Here is a 14,830-nt window from a genome sequence, read left to right on the forward strand (position 1 = left end):
GATTAACTGCCACCGAAGCATCAGCTTTCTGTTCAAATGCACTTTTCTAACGGCGAAATAATCCCAAGTAAAGGCTGCATGTCTGAAAGCAGAGCCTTAAACAATCAGATAACAATGTATTAAATGATAAATCTGACGTAGAATCACGAGAAACACTACCACTGTAGAGTACTTCTGCTATACTACAACAACCTACACAGTCACGTGAGTAAACACTGATCACAGTTCAGTAATAAAACCCCGCGTGGCTGCTGACTTTGTTTGCATCCAGCAGCAGCAGACCTGAGAACATCAGCGCAGCCAGAAAGATAAGATCACCCTCCTTTGTCTTCACTACATCTGCAGTGTGTAAAACTTTGTAACCTGCCACACTGTTTCCCAGGAAACTGAACTCCAATCAAAAACTCCTTCACATTTCTTCTGTACTGCGGTTTGCTTTGACTTTTTACAGATACAGAGCTAACTTAACTCTAGGCTCTATATGAAAGCACAAGCACAACTGACGAATGTAGAGAAAGGAAGGTGTGTAAATGATGAGCAGTAGAAGGTAACAAACAAGAAGAATCTGAAGATGTCAAATAGCTCTTTTCCACTTCAGGAACCAAACGACCTGAACCTGTAAGAACCTGTAAGGTCCTGGTTCTAGGTTCTGCAGGCGATGTGATCATGCCTACGTGTTAAGTTCCAGGTCTCCGGGTTCCTGTAGTGGGAAAGGCCGGATCCAGAGGTGGTGCTTCAGGCTGCTCTGTCTGCTCGTCCCTTTTGACCAATAATGTCCTCTCACCTGTCTGCAGGCACACCTGATTGGCTGACCTCCACCCTGCCCGGAGTCATGTGACTGGATCACATGAGGAAGCATTTCTGTGTCAACATCAGTTCAATGGTGTTTGTGTACGTTTGATTTCTCTGCCTGGACATCCAGCCAGCCGCTCCGCCCCTCGCTGGACTGCTGAGCCTTCAGGAGGACTGGAGGCCTGCTTCTACTGGTTCTACTGGTCTTGCTGGTTCCAGACAGTACCATGGTGCTCGGGCGGGTGGGCAGCAGAGGTTTTGGCTCACAGACTGAGAACAAAGAGGACCTGGTGGGTGGAGACACGTTGAGATGCTGCTGGTCGTCGGTGCTGTCGGGATGTATGGAGGAGCGGGTCGGACAGTTCTGGGCGGCGGCGGCGGGGGTGCGTTCAGAGTCATGTTGGCATTCTGCTGCGGTTGAGGAAGGACGGGGCAGTCACTTCCTGTCTCGCCGAGCCTTCAGTTCTGCGTCGTTGGACTGCACGTGGTCTCACAGTTTTTTTTATTTTCTCCTCACATTTCTGCGACGTCCTCTGACCCCCAGACTAAACCTGCAGTGACCTCTGACCCCTCTGAGAGCCAGCGGCGGCCCTGGACTCCACCGGGCGACGTCACACTTTCGCCTGGAAGTATCTCAGCGTCACAGGAAATAAAAATACTGTGGACGGAGGAGGACGGACCAATGAGAGGGCAGCGTTCGGACTGATGCTGCGTCCTCAGACTGACGGGCGGCGTCAGACTCCTCCTCCTCAGTGTGTAGCTGTACTGTACTCTGTGTGTGTGTGTGTGTGCGTGCGTGTGTGTAAATACTGTACAGAGGAATTATTTTAAAGAGCCTGTTGGATGCTGTTCGATTTCCTACTCTTGTTTTTGTCTGGTAGCCTCTGCCTCTGTTTTTCTACTGTTGTTGATCTGATATTAAACCTGTAGCTGGTGGAACGGCGCCCGAGCTCAGCGTCTTCATTTATTCCCCCCGAAAAACACGTGGAAGCAAATCACCGACGGAAGGACGGAGTGAGCGTTGAACAAATGTTACAGCTGAAGTCATTTCGTAGCACGCCGGCTCTGCGTGCACGCGAGGACAGGATCGTGTCGAGCCCGAAAGAGGAAAGTTGTTATATTATCGAACTCAACCTGAGACCAGAGCGTAATTTGTTTTGATTTGACCTGGAAGTGAAGTGTCGCTCTGTCAAAACCCCGCTTTCAAAATAAAAGCTTGGGCAGTTGTGTATTTGGGGTTCGCATTATAAAAATCCCAATATATTGTTAAATTACTAAAATCAGATTCCATGCATTATGTCGGCAAATGAGCTTCAGCTTGACAGAATCATTTTCAGAGTCAAATTAATTTAAAAGTATTAAATGTACTTCCTGTGGCCACCGCGGGAACGTTTTCAGCTCAGCCCAGGAACCAGTTTAGAAACGTTACCTTCGTTTCCGTCGGAGGAATCTGCGTTTAAACTTAGTTCCTGATGCCCAAAAAGTTCCCGCTCATCACACCCGTTCAAACCTCAGAGAGCGCTAAGTGCAACACGATGACGTGTGCGTGTGTGTGTGTGTGTGTGTGTGATTACATTTTTTGGTAATCGTCGTCGGATTGGACTAATCTTCGCGGCTCTTCAGATCACAGTTCTGGAAATGTGCAAACGGGACTTTTTAGTCTCTACTTTAGTTCCTGGAACGATTTGGTCAAAAAGGAGTATTTGTGTTCAGACCACTCCAAATTTCTTTCTTTCAGAGTCGAGTGGGTTTTTTTTCCCAGCTCGTTTCCACCAGACTTGTTTGTTTCTTGTGCAAACTTATTAGTACTAAGTTTTAAAAAGACGCAGATATTCTGTCCTGCGACCTGAAGCGCTCAGTAAACAGCCGGAGAGAATGTGGAGAGCAGACAGGAGCGAGAGAGTCCGTGGAGCTCGAAGCCTAAATCAGTTCTTCTGTCGTCTGTCGTCCACACAAACGCGTCACACCTGTTCAGTCCAGGTTACATCTCGATCAGGTGGAAGTGAGCAGAAAACACTAACAGGCGCTCTGCTATACGAACGCTGAGGAGTGGTCACGAACAGACGGCCTGAAATTATAATGCCTTTTAATATGGATCAATATGGATACGGAAACTGATTAAAATAAAATATATAACCGAGACAAACTTAATGCACAATTAATATTCTGCTCTCCATATTATCATCATGGCTGCCGATTGACTGAGAGGTTTTTTTTTAGTTTTTTTTTTTAGATTTTGTGATGTTATTGTCACGTTTCATCACAGCAGTTTATTCAGACAGCTCAGGCTTTACGCAAGTCTCCGTTATATCACCAGCTCTGTCACATGACCGGCTCTGCTAATCCAGTCAGACAGTAATCCTCAGTTGCACCTGTAGTTTAATTCTTAGTAATTATTTAAAAGTTTGAGTCGTGATTCAGTGAGGGTTGTGAGGCTGAAGCCCTGTTGCTATAGTTACCTGCAGTTTAAGTTAGCCTCATGTAAAACCGGTTAAACTCCTGACCTGGTCTTTGTTTGAGGTGTCCTGTTATGCGATTTTAACTGACGCCCACCAGCCAATCAGAAACAAGTATTTCCCGTTGCCATGGCATCATAAAGGTTAAACCAGCAGTTAGACGGGCTCCATGACGCCTTTATGTCCCATGTTTTTATTAGAAACACTGCTGGATCAAATGGAGCAGCAGCAGACTGTAATTATACTCAGTCCAGCGACTTTAACACCGAACGCCTGTTTCTGCCTCAAGAAGGATTCAGTGTGAGCCGTTTAGCTGCACCTTCGAATCTAAAAGTCCCTCTAAATTACCTTTAAGAATTTCTGGCATGTAATTTTTGTGCAGTTTCTGTCCTCAAACAGAGAAAAACATCAAATGTGCGACTCTCTCCTCGTCTTGGAGTTACTGAGTGCTGCAGGGTGAGTGAGCCGCTGCGATCCGCAGAGCTGCAGTTGGCGTTTCAAAGGAAGCAAAGTCACTGAGATGTTTCAAAGTTTGAATTCAGGACGTTTTCCAGAGAGCTAAGACACCAAAAGTATCTGCAGGGGGAAAAGCAGGAAAATACCCAGAATGCAGTGCAGCTGCAGGGCACTTTGGAGTCTGAAACTAACCTGGAAAAGGTTTTATCTCCTACATTCACACAAAATTCCAGTTTCTGCAGTGTTCCTGCTCCTCGACCTGAACATCTTTCACTTCTGGACAACCGTTTCTTGAATTGAAATTGAGGCTTTCCTTTTCTCCGTGAACCTGTCCGTCTTCTCGGAGCGATCCAGGTGTAAACTACCTGTCTGGAGCCACGCTGACCTCGTTACACCTTCGTGACGAGATGGTGAGCAGGTGAAAAGAAAACATTAAAACATCTCTGGAATTCGAGCAGAGCCGATGTTGATGATGCTGAAGCAACGAAATACTGTGTTTTAGAGTGGAGCGACTGACGAGGTCAGTTCTCTGCAGCCCGTCGCTCTGTGGCTGCGAGGCGCCTTCCCCCGGGGGGGAGAGGGGGGGAGGCAAAGACACTGCGTCAGGTGAACAGGACAGGTGCATGCAGGTGTGTTGTAATATATGTCAATATATGCACTCACCAACATAACTTCTGAGCACAGACATAAGATTCAGACACATTTTTAGATTCAGTGTGGCCTTCACTGTCCAGGGACGTCGCTGATGTCCATCGGCAATAAACGGCCATAACTCCACTTAGACGCCAGAGAAGAAAGCGGCTGCAGAACCTGCCTGAGAATCCTGCTGTTTCTGAGTTTCCTTCAGTCTCACAGTGATCCAGAGACAGCTGTCTGTCCGTCCACGGGTCCACTGCAGACAGGAGCTGCTGACTGCTGGTTCGGCTGCTCTGATGGGACAGTCTGACTAAGTGGAAACAAATACAGGCTAAAAAAACCTGGCTCAGTTTGTAGCCCACAGCGTAACTAAATGACACCGTGGCAACATTATACTTCCTGTTTACATCCCACAAAGTATTATATTATGGGGGGTTGATTTTGTCTGAGGGGGCCCCCTGCTCAGTCAGGCAACATTTTCTCATGCAGTGTGGTAGTTTAGCCACAGAGAGGCGCTGCTGCCTGTTCAATGTCTCAGCAGCAGAATGATTAAAGGGTCCGTTCACCCGAATCACACACACCGGAAACAAAACTGTCCTTTAACTTACCTCAAGTTTATGCAGCCGTGCAGATAGTGAGATTCCTTCCTCCACCGCAGTACAATGAGAAATCTCTCAGGGACAGAGCTCAAACCCTCGGCACGAAAAACTGTCTGCATGTGTCCAAGAGGAAATGTTTTGACTTTCTTTTGTGATTTCGGGGACTTACTAACCGCATTGCATTATGGGTTGTACCGGTTGTGGATACTTTGACAGAAGAGACCATCCGGAAACAAACGTGCTGCCCCACAGTGACTCCGCCCGCCTCCCAGCTCCTGTGTTTCGGAAACTCTCGGGATGTTTCGGTGCACTCAAGTGTTTTAATGTGACTCAGAGATAAGTGTAGTACACCTAAAGGTAAAATGATACCAGCTGCTAGAACAGCAAACACCAGAATACTATATAACATTTTAAGAAATGATACTTCTTCTGTATTAATATAAAAATGAAATATAAGAGTAAAGTGTCTTTTGTGAATTCACTTTGTCCGAAGCCTTTTGCCACTGAATTAAAATGGTTGATTTGTGACTTAAATGCAAGGCTGCGCGACCATCTGGGCGAAGACGGGAACTGCCCTGTGGCCCCCAGACCTCCAGGGGCCCCGAAGATCTCCAGGGGCCCCAGAACTCCAGGCTTACAGTGTGTCAGCTGGTTTGATTTGTTTATTACCCGATCTTCCATAATTACTGTTTAATCACGTGAGCACACAGGTGACAGTCTCCATCTCATCAGGTCGTCTCTGTCCGTAACTCAGTGTTGGTTTCGTTAAAAAACAAACGGCTGCATTACAATCAAGAAAAATGAAATAAAGTAGCATTATTCCGCTTTATACAAACTGGACACTTTGCACAGAGAACGTGGGGTTAACGGGCCCAGCTGCTCATTTTGGCCCCCGGGGCCCCCCCTGCAGGTTTAAATGCCCGAGTCCCGATGAATTGACCAAACCTCCAGCCGTCCCCCTTTTCCCACGCTTTTATTGTGACTTTCCCCATGCGCCATGCTTTTATTCTGAAGGCCACTTCCTGTCACTTCCTGTATTGTGCCTGTTAAATGGCGTGAACTTGACTCAGCTGCTGCAGCGGACTCCCAGCAGCAGCTCTGCCCGGTCGCTGCCGTCGGACGGACGGACTGAGGGTCACCGGACGCACCGAGTCCCTGCTGTACTCCAGCGGACCTGATTGAAGACTGCACGATACACACAAGTGAGACTGCTGTGTAAACCTGCAGATGTGCGAGGACACACGCCGCTGATGTCATCACGGTAGGACTGCAGGTACCTTTGACTCTGACGCGTCTCCTTACAGCGGGACTCAGCCTGTTATTATTGGCTTTAATAGCAATTATTAGGTTATTATAGTAACTGTCAATAAGCCGCGCGCGTTCACTCTGTACCTGAACACTCCTGCTCAGGGGGAAATGCTGCACTTTTCACTTCACTGCATTTGTCTCAGGGCTTTAGTTACTTTACAGATTCAGGTGATTAATACAAAATATAATCAACAAATAAATAATGACTTGTTATTAAAGATAAAACGATCCAGCTGCATCCACGTTATAGCTAGAATCCAATAATGGAATAATCCGTTATTATGAAAAGACTCGACCTGCTTTTATCTGTGATACTTGTGTACTTTTACTTCAGTAAGATGTTGAATTCAGGACTTTTATTTGTCAGGACTGAGTATTCCTCCACTGTGCTGCTGCTGAGTTCCTCTTCCAGCTCTGCAGAGCACCTTATGGTAAAAGGGGGGGGTTGTACTTTTTACTGACAGCCATAGTTACTAGTTACTGTCAGTTTTACACACAAAGCATTTGAAGAAATGTGACACACGGGTTAAAGGCTCTGCTGTGGCTCAGGCTGAAAAGAATGATAAACCTGTTACTTGTCCTGCAACAAAACTAACCGCAGAGTCGCTGAAGTGACAAAACTGATTATTTATTTATCTTTTTCATGAGATTAAACAGAGTATAATCTCTCAGGACCTCCTCCGTTATTTAACACTCTGAAACTGGCCTTTATGTGTAATGTGTACTTTTACTTTGGACACTTTAAGTACATTTTGCTGTTAATACTTTTACTCAAGTAGAATCTTGAATGCCTAAGTATAAGCATAAAAATAAACTTCAAGTACCAAAAGTAAAAGTACTCATTATGCAGAACGGCCCATTTCAGAATATATTATATTACCTGATTATAATTATTGATTGATTGATGTTCATCACTTTAATGCTGCAGCTGGTGAAGGTGGAGCGCATTTTAATGACTTGGTAGTTTGTGGATTTCAATAGTCTCATCCTATAATAATAAATACTACTTTATTTGTTGATTATATTTTGTATCATTAATCTGAATCTGCAAAGTAACTATAGTTATCAGATACAGCGGTGTGAAAAAGTGTTCGCCCACTTCCTGATTTCTTTTTTTTTTTTTGCATGTTTGTCACACTTAAAAGTTAAAGATCATCAAACAAATTTAAATATTAATATATATTAAAGATAACACAAGTAAACACAAAATGCAGTTTTTAAATGAAGGTTGTTATTATTAAAGAAAAACAAAATCCAAACCTACATGGCCCTGTGTGAAAAAGTGATTGCCCCCTAAACCTAATAACTGGTCGCTCCACCCTTAGCAGCAACAACTGCAACCAAGCGTTTGCGATAACTTGCAGTGAGTCTTTTACAGCGCTGTGGAGGAAGTTTGGCCCACTCATCTTTGCTGAACTGTTGTAATGTTGTTTTGCTGCTTCAGGACAATGATCCAAAACACACCAGCAAGTCCACCTCTGAATGGCTGAAGAAGAACAAAATGAAGACTTTGGAGTGGCCTAGTCAGAGTCCTGACCTGAATCCTATTGAGATGCTGTGGCATGACCTTAAAAAGGCAGTTCATGCTCGAAAACCCTCCAATGTGGCTGAATTACAACAATTCTGCAAAGATGAGTGGGCCAAAACTCCTCCACAGCGCTGTAAAATACTCACTGCAAGTTATCGCAAACGCTTGATTGCAGTTGTTGCTGCTAAGGGTGGAGCAACCAGTTATTAGGTTTAGGGGGCAATCACTTTTTCACACCACTGTAGATGCAGTGCATTAAAAAGTGCAACATTTCCCTCTGAGATGTGGCGGAGTGGAAGTAGAAAGTAGCAGAAAATGTAAGTACTCAAGTTTAAGTACCTCAAAATTGTAGAGTAACTGTACTTAGTACCTTCCCATGGCTGCAGACAGCAGCAGAGTTTGTGGCCCTCTGGTCTTAATATTTGAGATGCAGTATGAGGCTGAGAGCCCCCCCCCCCGTCCCTGCGTGGCCTCCTCTCAGCTGCAGGCATTAACATGCAGCTCTCGGCCTCCGTTCGCTCCAGCAGCTCTGAATACGCAGCATCTCGTGTGTTTTGGCTCGGCCCGCTGTGGTTTTCAGCTGCGGTGTGGCTCGGAGGCTCTCGGGGCGGCTCAGCACCGCAAACACAACGCCTCTTTCAGCGAGGAGCCGCAGAACAGCACGCAGCCCTCCAACCAGAGAGAAGCCTTTCACATCAGTAATAATCAGTACTATCATTCATCAGCTCTGCTTAGATTTGTCTCCCTTAAAAGGGTCTGAAATCTTTCACAGCCTGAGATATTAAACATCTACTAAATAACTATTAAGCTTTAGTTATTTTTAAGATTTAGAGATCTCATTTTCATTTGTCTGTGAGGTGTTTTTTTTTAGAGATCAAGATTTACGTCTTCAGCAGGAACCAATGGGCTCGGAGCTGAGAGCCACAGACAGGAAGTCAGACGGCGCTGAGAGAAACTTGTTGTTGGTTTGAGTCTGAACATGACTGATATGAAATATAGACTAACACCAGACTTCTGCATTAAAAAGTTCCATCCTTTACTTTCCTGATGTGCAGCGGTGGAAGGAGTACTCAGTAGAAGTACTAACACCACACCACTAATACTCCACTACAAGTAAAGGTTCTGCATTCAAGTGTGTATTATAGCAACATTTACTTAAAGTATTGTGCAGTAAAACGCTTCCTGTCAGTGTTTATTATATCTGATGTTTCTGGATTCATATTCCTGCTGCATTCATGTGTGTGTTGCATTTTACTGCTGCAGATGTTTCAGGTCGAGCTCATTTTAACTGCTTTATATACAGTTGGGTAGTTTAACCTACAGCAATGCATCATGGTCTATAAGGTCATCGCGTGTTTGCAGCGTCGCCGTCCTGTGAGAACCACGTATCTCTGAAAAGTCTTCCTGAGCTCAGAGAAACAGCCTGTTTTCAGCTCTGCGACGATGCGTTTCCCAGCTGATCCGAGGGGGGGTTAAAGAGTTTATTCAGCTTCAGGAGGAGGAGAGTTTCCTCAGCACATGAAGGAAACTCTTCATCCTTCAGCTCGTCACAAACACCTGGAGATACGAGGTTTCCACCGGACAGGAAGGGGATGAAACACTGTGATCTGTGAAGTAACTGAAGCCGTTGGACAAACGTCCGATATTTCCTCTGAGATGTGGCCGAGTGGAAGTGCGAAGGTGCATAGTAAAGGACAAGTACCTTGAAATTGTACTTGAGTAAATGTACATTCCACCAGTGCCATCAAAGGCCTCCTGAGTTAAACTGTGTTCTGCAGGTCTGTGATGTTGTGACGTGACTGACACGGAGGAAGTGAAAATGAAGTGTGGTTTTACAGGAATATTATTTTCTTACGGTTTGCATACATTTCACGCTGCTGCGGTGGAGAAAGTCTCACCATCAGGAAAAAGCTAATGGACTGGTTTTACCCTCAGCAGCCAGACCCGCCCGCAGTGTCAAATATCAGACTGCTCAGGGTTTTGTTTTATCACTTTAGAAGCCTTGTGTATGTTAGCAAACACCTGCTCTTCTACTTCGACGTACTCAGCAGTATTTCAGGCATATCTTTACATGCCTGCATCAAAACGTTACAAAACAAGCGTCTAAATGGACTAGAAGAGGAGTTTGGACACAACGAACTACAGACTGATGTTTTTTTACCTTGAGAATTGCAGTTTGACGAAATCCTAACTCAAGGTCCTCTTACTTAGCTTTTTCTAGAGCCTTCAACTGCATCACATCGTCTTCATCAGACGAGTTTGTTCTGTTGCCATGGAGATGGATCTGTCGCCATGCGAGCTCAGCAGCTGTTTCATTCGTAGTTTTTTTGGAACTTCTTACTAGCTTTAAACCGTGTACCTCAGCTTCAGCTTAACCAGAGTCCTGAAGGGAATTAAACGCACAGGAACTCACCGATCAATCAACAGCAACAATCAATAGTCACCAAAGCACGAGACGATCAGACGTTTCCTCTGCGTGGCGTGAGGACTCAGAGATGGTTCACCATCTGATCAGGGTCGCTCCTGGACGCCTCCTTGTGGAGAGGAAGACCCCGAACTCACTGGAGGCGCAGAGCTGCCTGTCTGCGGCTGTGACATGTTGAACTACAAAATGGATGGTTAGCCCATTTTTAGCCATGCTAGCACCACAAACCTGTGGATGGCAAAGTCAGTCGGTCCAGACTGAAACATCAGCAGCTGCTGGACTGCGATGAGACGTGCTTCATCGTTCATGCTCCCCTCAGGATGAACTGTAATAACTCTGCTGATCCTCTGACTTTCCATCTAGCGCCACCATCAGGTCGACATGTTAACGTGTCCGACGCTTTGGTTTCTGACCAAACACCTGCAGAGCTGATGGCGTTCCCATCAGCCTCAGCTGCACTCTGTGTTCACTGCTAACAAGTTAATGCTAGCATGCTAACATGCTAAACTAAGATGGTGAACATGGTGAACATTGTACCTGCTGAACGTCAGCATGTTAGCATGTTGCTGCAGACTCAGTCTGGTTTCTGAAATGACTGCAGAACCTCTCCCGGGTCTCTGTGCGTCCTCAGTGACCTTCTCCCCGTGTGACTGCTGGACTGGAAACCTGAGCTGCGTTTTTAACAGTGTTGAAGCAGTTTTCTCTGTCAGGCTCCCTGAAGACTTTATGGGACGTCCTGCAGGTCTCCGTCAACCTGATCCGTCCCCGCACTTAAATGCTGAGTGCGACCTGATGTGTGACAGCAGGGCGTCAAACCACAAGTGAAGATCCAAAGTGTTCCCGTTACAGCAAACAGCCTGCGTCTCCCTGAGGTGCTGCCTGATTTAATCAGCGGGGTGAGACTCCTGCGAGAGGAAACCGACAGACGTCTCCATGGAAACCAGGAGGAGGAGGAGGAGGAGGAGGAGGAGGAGGAGCTGCTGAAGTACCTGCTGTCAGCCGGAGGGAGGGAGATAGGGCTACGTGTGTGAGGATCATGCCTATCACCATGGCAACTGTGGTTCATTTCCACCTTTGGTCCGTCCGTGTGTTAGAGGAGCGTCTGTACAGGTGGAGTCCTCAAGTCTCATCAGCATTTTGGTCCTGATGAAGATCTTTGTGTCACAGTTGGCTTCCAAATGCATCTGTGGTGACTTCTGTCCACGTCACTCCCCATTATAACACAAACCACGAGATCTGTCTGAGCTCGCTGACCCCGAGCCTGTGGTGTCGTAATGTGCACAAGGTCTTTTTCGTCGTTGGATATTTGGAGGTCAGTGTGCATAAATATTGTTTTAAGGTTCTGTTCAGGTTATGAAGCAGAAAATTACTCGCCAGCTCGTCTCCTGAAAGCGGAGGATAAGAGCGTGATGCTGCTGAAAGAAACTCTCACGCTGGAAACTCAGCAGAAGCATCTTCCTGTGAAGATCCTTTGCAGATTAGTTATTAATCAACACCAGTAATCAGTGCAGAGGTGGCTGCCAGCTTCTGGTGCTCTGCGTGTGCTCTGTGGGTAAATACTGAAATACAGTACGTGCTGTTGATTTTGAAGCATGAAAATACAAATATTGTGTGGGATTTGTCTGCAGCAGCAGCCCTACATAAAATACCTTTCTCATGATGATGATGCTTTTCATTCTGGATCCATCTGCTGATTCTTTTGTCCGTCGATCCATCGATCGATCGATCGGTTTGGAAAACTGGTGAAAACGGTGAGAAACGCCGACCGACAGTCCAAAGCTCGACGTTATTAACAAACATCACAGTTATTACAGTCGTTCAGAGGAAAAGCAGCAGATCTGCACATCTGAGGAGCTGCAGCCAGGAAGTGATTTACAGGAGAAATTACAAACGATTATCAAAATAATACCTTTTCCTTCCAGCATCTTCTCGAACTTTTCTTCAGCTCTATCCGTATAAACTGTTGGGTGGTTTCATCTAAAACAAAGCATCATATTTTATAAGCTCTTCGTACAGAACAACCTGCCTCCATGTTCCGCGGCTCCGTCTCCCTCTGTGCTGTTTGCTTTAATGCTAATGAAGTGTTTTCACGTCTAAATTTACAGAATTCAATCTAGTCAATTAATTTGGTACAGCGTGATGGCTAGGAGAGTGCAGAAATTAATATATGAGGAATCCTAGAATATTTCAAACTGAATTGTTTCCATTTAAAACTTCATGTTGGTTATTTTAGTGTATTAGGCAGCAGCCTGCTGCAGTACTTTGTAAACACGTATGTTTTCGCCTCAGACGTTCAGCAGGAGACCGACTCTCTCTCTGCAGGTGGGGTTCAGGTAGGACTGCACCACCTTGGACCGGGAGCGCTGGGTTACTCCACTATTGCATGCGTGTATATGTCAGAATCAGCTTTACTGGCCAGGTATGTGCACATACAAGGAACCTGACTCCGGTTTTTCGTTGCTCTCAGTGTTCATACACAGAAACAGACATAAATGCAGCTAAAATCTAGGACAACAAGGGCTCTGTAGCGCCTCCCAGAGGGGCGAAGGTGGACCAGGGTGTGACGGGTCTGCCGTGATGTTTCCTGACTGTCGGCTGGAGTCGGTTTCTGTCCTGTTTGGCGGCCGATCCAAACCAGACAGGGATGGCTGTGCAGAGGACAGACTGCATTATGGCGGAGTAGAACTGGATCAGCAGCTCCTGAGGCAGCTTGAGCCTCCTGAGCTGGAACAGGAAGTCCATCCTCAGCTGGGCCTTTTCGATGAAGGCGTCGATGTCGGACCCCACTTTAGGTCGGGAGATTGTGGATCCCAGAAACCTGAAGGCTTCCACAGCAGGCACCGTGCTGTTGGATATGGTGATGGGGGGGCCGTGAAGTCCACTTTCGCACCAGAGGGCCGGCTGTCCAACCCCCCGTCTGTATGCAGACTCGTCCCCGTCCCGGATGAGGCCGATGACCGTCGTGTCTCCTCAGGGTCTCCTGAGGTGGAGTCGTTGGTGTAGAGGGAGAAGAGCAGTGGGTAGAGCACACACCCCTGGGGGGCACCAGTGCTGATAGTCCGGGTGCTGGATGTGATGTTCCCCAGCCTCACCTGCAGTTTGTGATCCACTGACAGGTGGGGGCTGGGACAGTGAGCTGGGTGGGTTTGGCGTGAAGGCTGTCCAGGATCCTTGTGTCCCTGGGGAGTCCTGTTGGTGCAGGATGTAGTGCATGTAGTTCCATGTTGACTGCATCATCCACTGACCTGGGGGTCCAGCAGGGGCCCTGTGATGTCCTTCAGGTGGGTCCACCCCAGTCTTTCAAAGGACTTGATGACTGCAGACGTCAGGGCGACGGGCCTGGAGTCACTGAATCCTGCGATGGGGGGTTTTTGGGGACCGGGATGTTTGTGGAGCTTTTAATGCTGGAGGGGGAGGGCGAGGGGTGTGACTGTGGGAACGTCAAACCTACAGTAGAACACATTCAGGTCGTCAGCCAGTTGGTGATTCTCCACAGTGGGGGGGGTTTCCTGTAGCTGGTTATTTCCACACTGACGCCGGGTCGTTGGCTGCAAACCTGTTTTCCAGCTTCTCGGCGTAGCTCCTCTTGGCTCCTCTGATCTCCTTCGTCAGCGCGTTCGTCCCGGTTGTACAGGATTCTGCCCCCCCCAGGCCTCCTCCTCGGCCTGACGAAGCTGCCTGGTTCTGTAAACCAGAGTTTACTGTTTTATGTGCAGAAAAACTGCCGTGAGATGTCCCAGTGTCCGAGAGTTGATCCAGGTCTGTGGCTGCAGGTCCATCTCCTCTCGGTCCCGAGCACAGGCGTCACAGAGTCTAGTTTCTGCCCGTATGTCGGGAGAAGATGAACCAGACGCTGATCAGAGAGTCCCAGAGCTGCACGGGGGACAGAGCGATAGGCGTCCTTTCATACAATGGTCCAGTGTTAGCTCATGGCTGAGGCTCACTGAGCCGGCCGGAGTTGGACTGGTTACTTATCTGGTCAGCCAGGTGTTGTCACGCCTCACCTGCATGTGTGATGTGCACATCGTGGGCTTCTGAAGGTTTTTCATGTGAGACGTGCAGTCTGTCGCTCCGTCTTGTTCCTCCACTGCATATGAAAGGGAAATATTGTACATTTAAATGTATCTGAAAGCTGTAATATGCTTTATTCTCCTTCTGGGAGAGAATCCTGAGCAGTTGTGACTGTGCTGGTTTTTAAGATTCAAGCTTGAGTTGTGTAATCTCCGTCAAATTAAGGTTGAAATTGGAGTAAACAGAACGTGATTATCAGATTACACAACGGCCTCAGGCCGCATGCACCACAGAGGTCACGGAGCGAAGGGCATGCAAAGCGTTTTTTTCATACACAAACAGCAGCATGGCCGCGGTCGGTGGAGAAAAGCTAAAAAAAAACCCCAACAAGTGCTGTTTTTGGGGGCTCAGACAGGCTTCGACACATTCCTCTGGACACCGATCAAAGAACACAAATCATGCCGATGGAAACGCGTCCTCACACCTTCACGGTGATCTTGCAGACGACAGAAAACTGCATTTCTGCCCTGAATTCAGCCGACACGGAGACGAGGAGCCAGATACTTGATCTGAACAGCCTCTTTTCATGCCGTTGCCATGGCAACAGAGGGGAGAGTAT

The 14,830-nt window shown here is 47.0% G+C and overlaps 2 protein-coding genes across 4 annotated transcripts in view; both read left to right on the forward strand.

Annotated features, from left to right (window-relative positions):
• Window positions 1-1,735, forward strand: part of znf609a (zinc finger protein 609a) — a 58,346-nt gene extending 56,611 nt beyond the window's left edge. Inside the window, 1 exon segment of the mRNA XM_044192000.1 lies at window positions 795-1,735. The gene's annotated coding sequence lies outside the window, so the exon portion shown is untranslated.
• Window positions 1,736-1,884: 149 nt separating this feature from the next.
• The window catches only part of LOC122874322 (GRAM domain-containing protein 2A-like), a 35,151-nt gene continuing 22,205 nt past the window's right edge, over window positions 1,885-14,830 (forward strand). The window contains exon 1 of one of the 3 annotated variants that reach the window (XM_044192003.1): window positions 1,885-6,212. Coding sequence is in view for 2 of the 3 variants with exons in the window: in XM_044192001.1 (XP_044047936.1) it covers window positions 11,475-11,512 (38 nt within the window). In the remaining variant the exon portion in view is untranslated. Of the gene's footprint in view, window positions 6,213-11,185; window positions 11,513-14,830 lie in introns of those variants that run through there. The other 2 variants (XM_044192002.1, XM_044192001.1) reach the window with 2 other exon arrangements.

This window comes from Siniperca chuatsi, linkage group LG4, assembly GCF_020085105.1.
Source record: "Siniperca chuatsi isolate FFG_IHB_CAS linkage group LG4, ASM2008510v1, whole genome shotgun sequence".
Lineage (NCBI taxonomy): Eukaryota > Metazoa > Chordata > Actinopteri > Centrarchiformes > Sinipercidae > Siniperca > Siniperca chuatsi.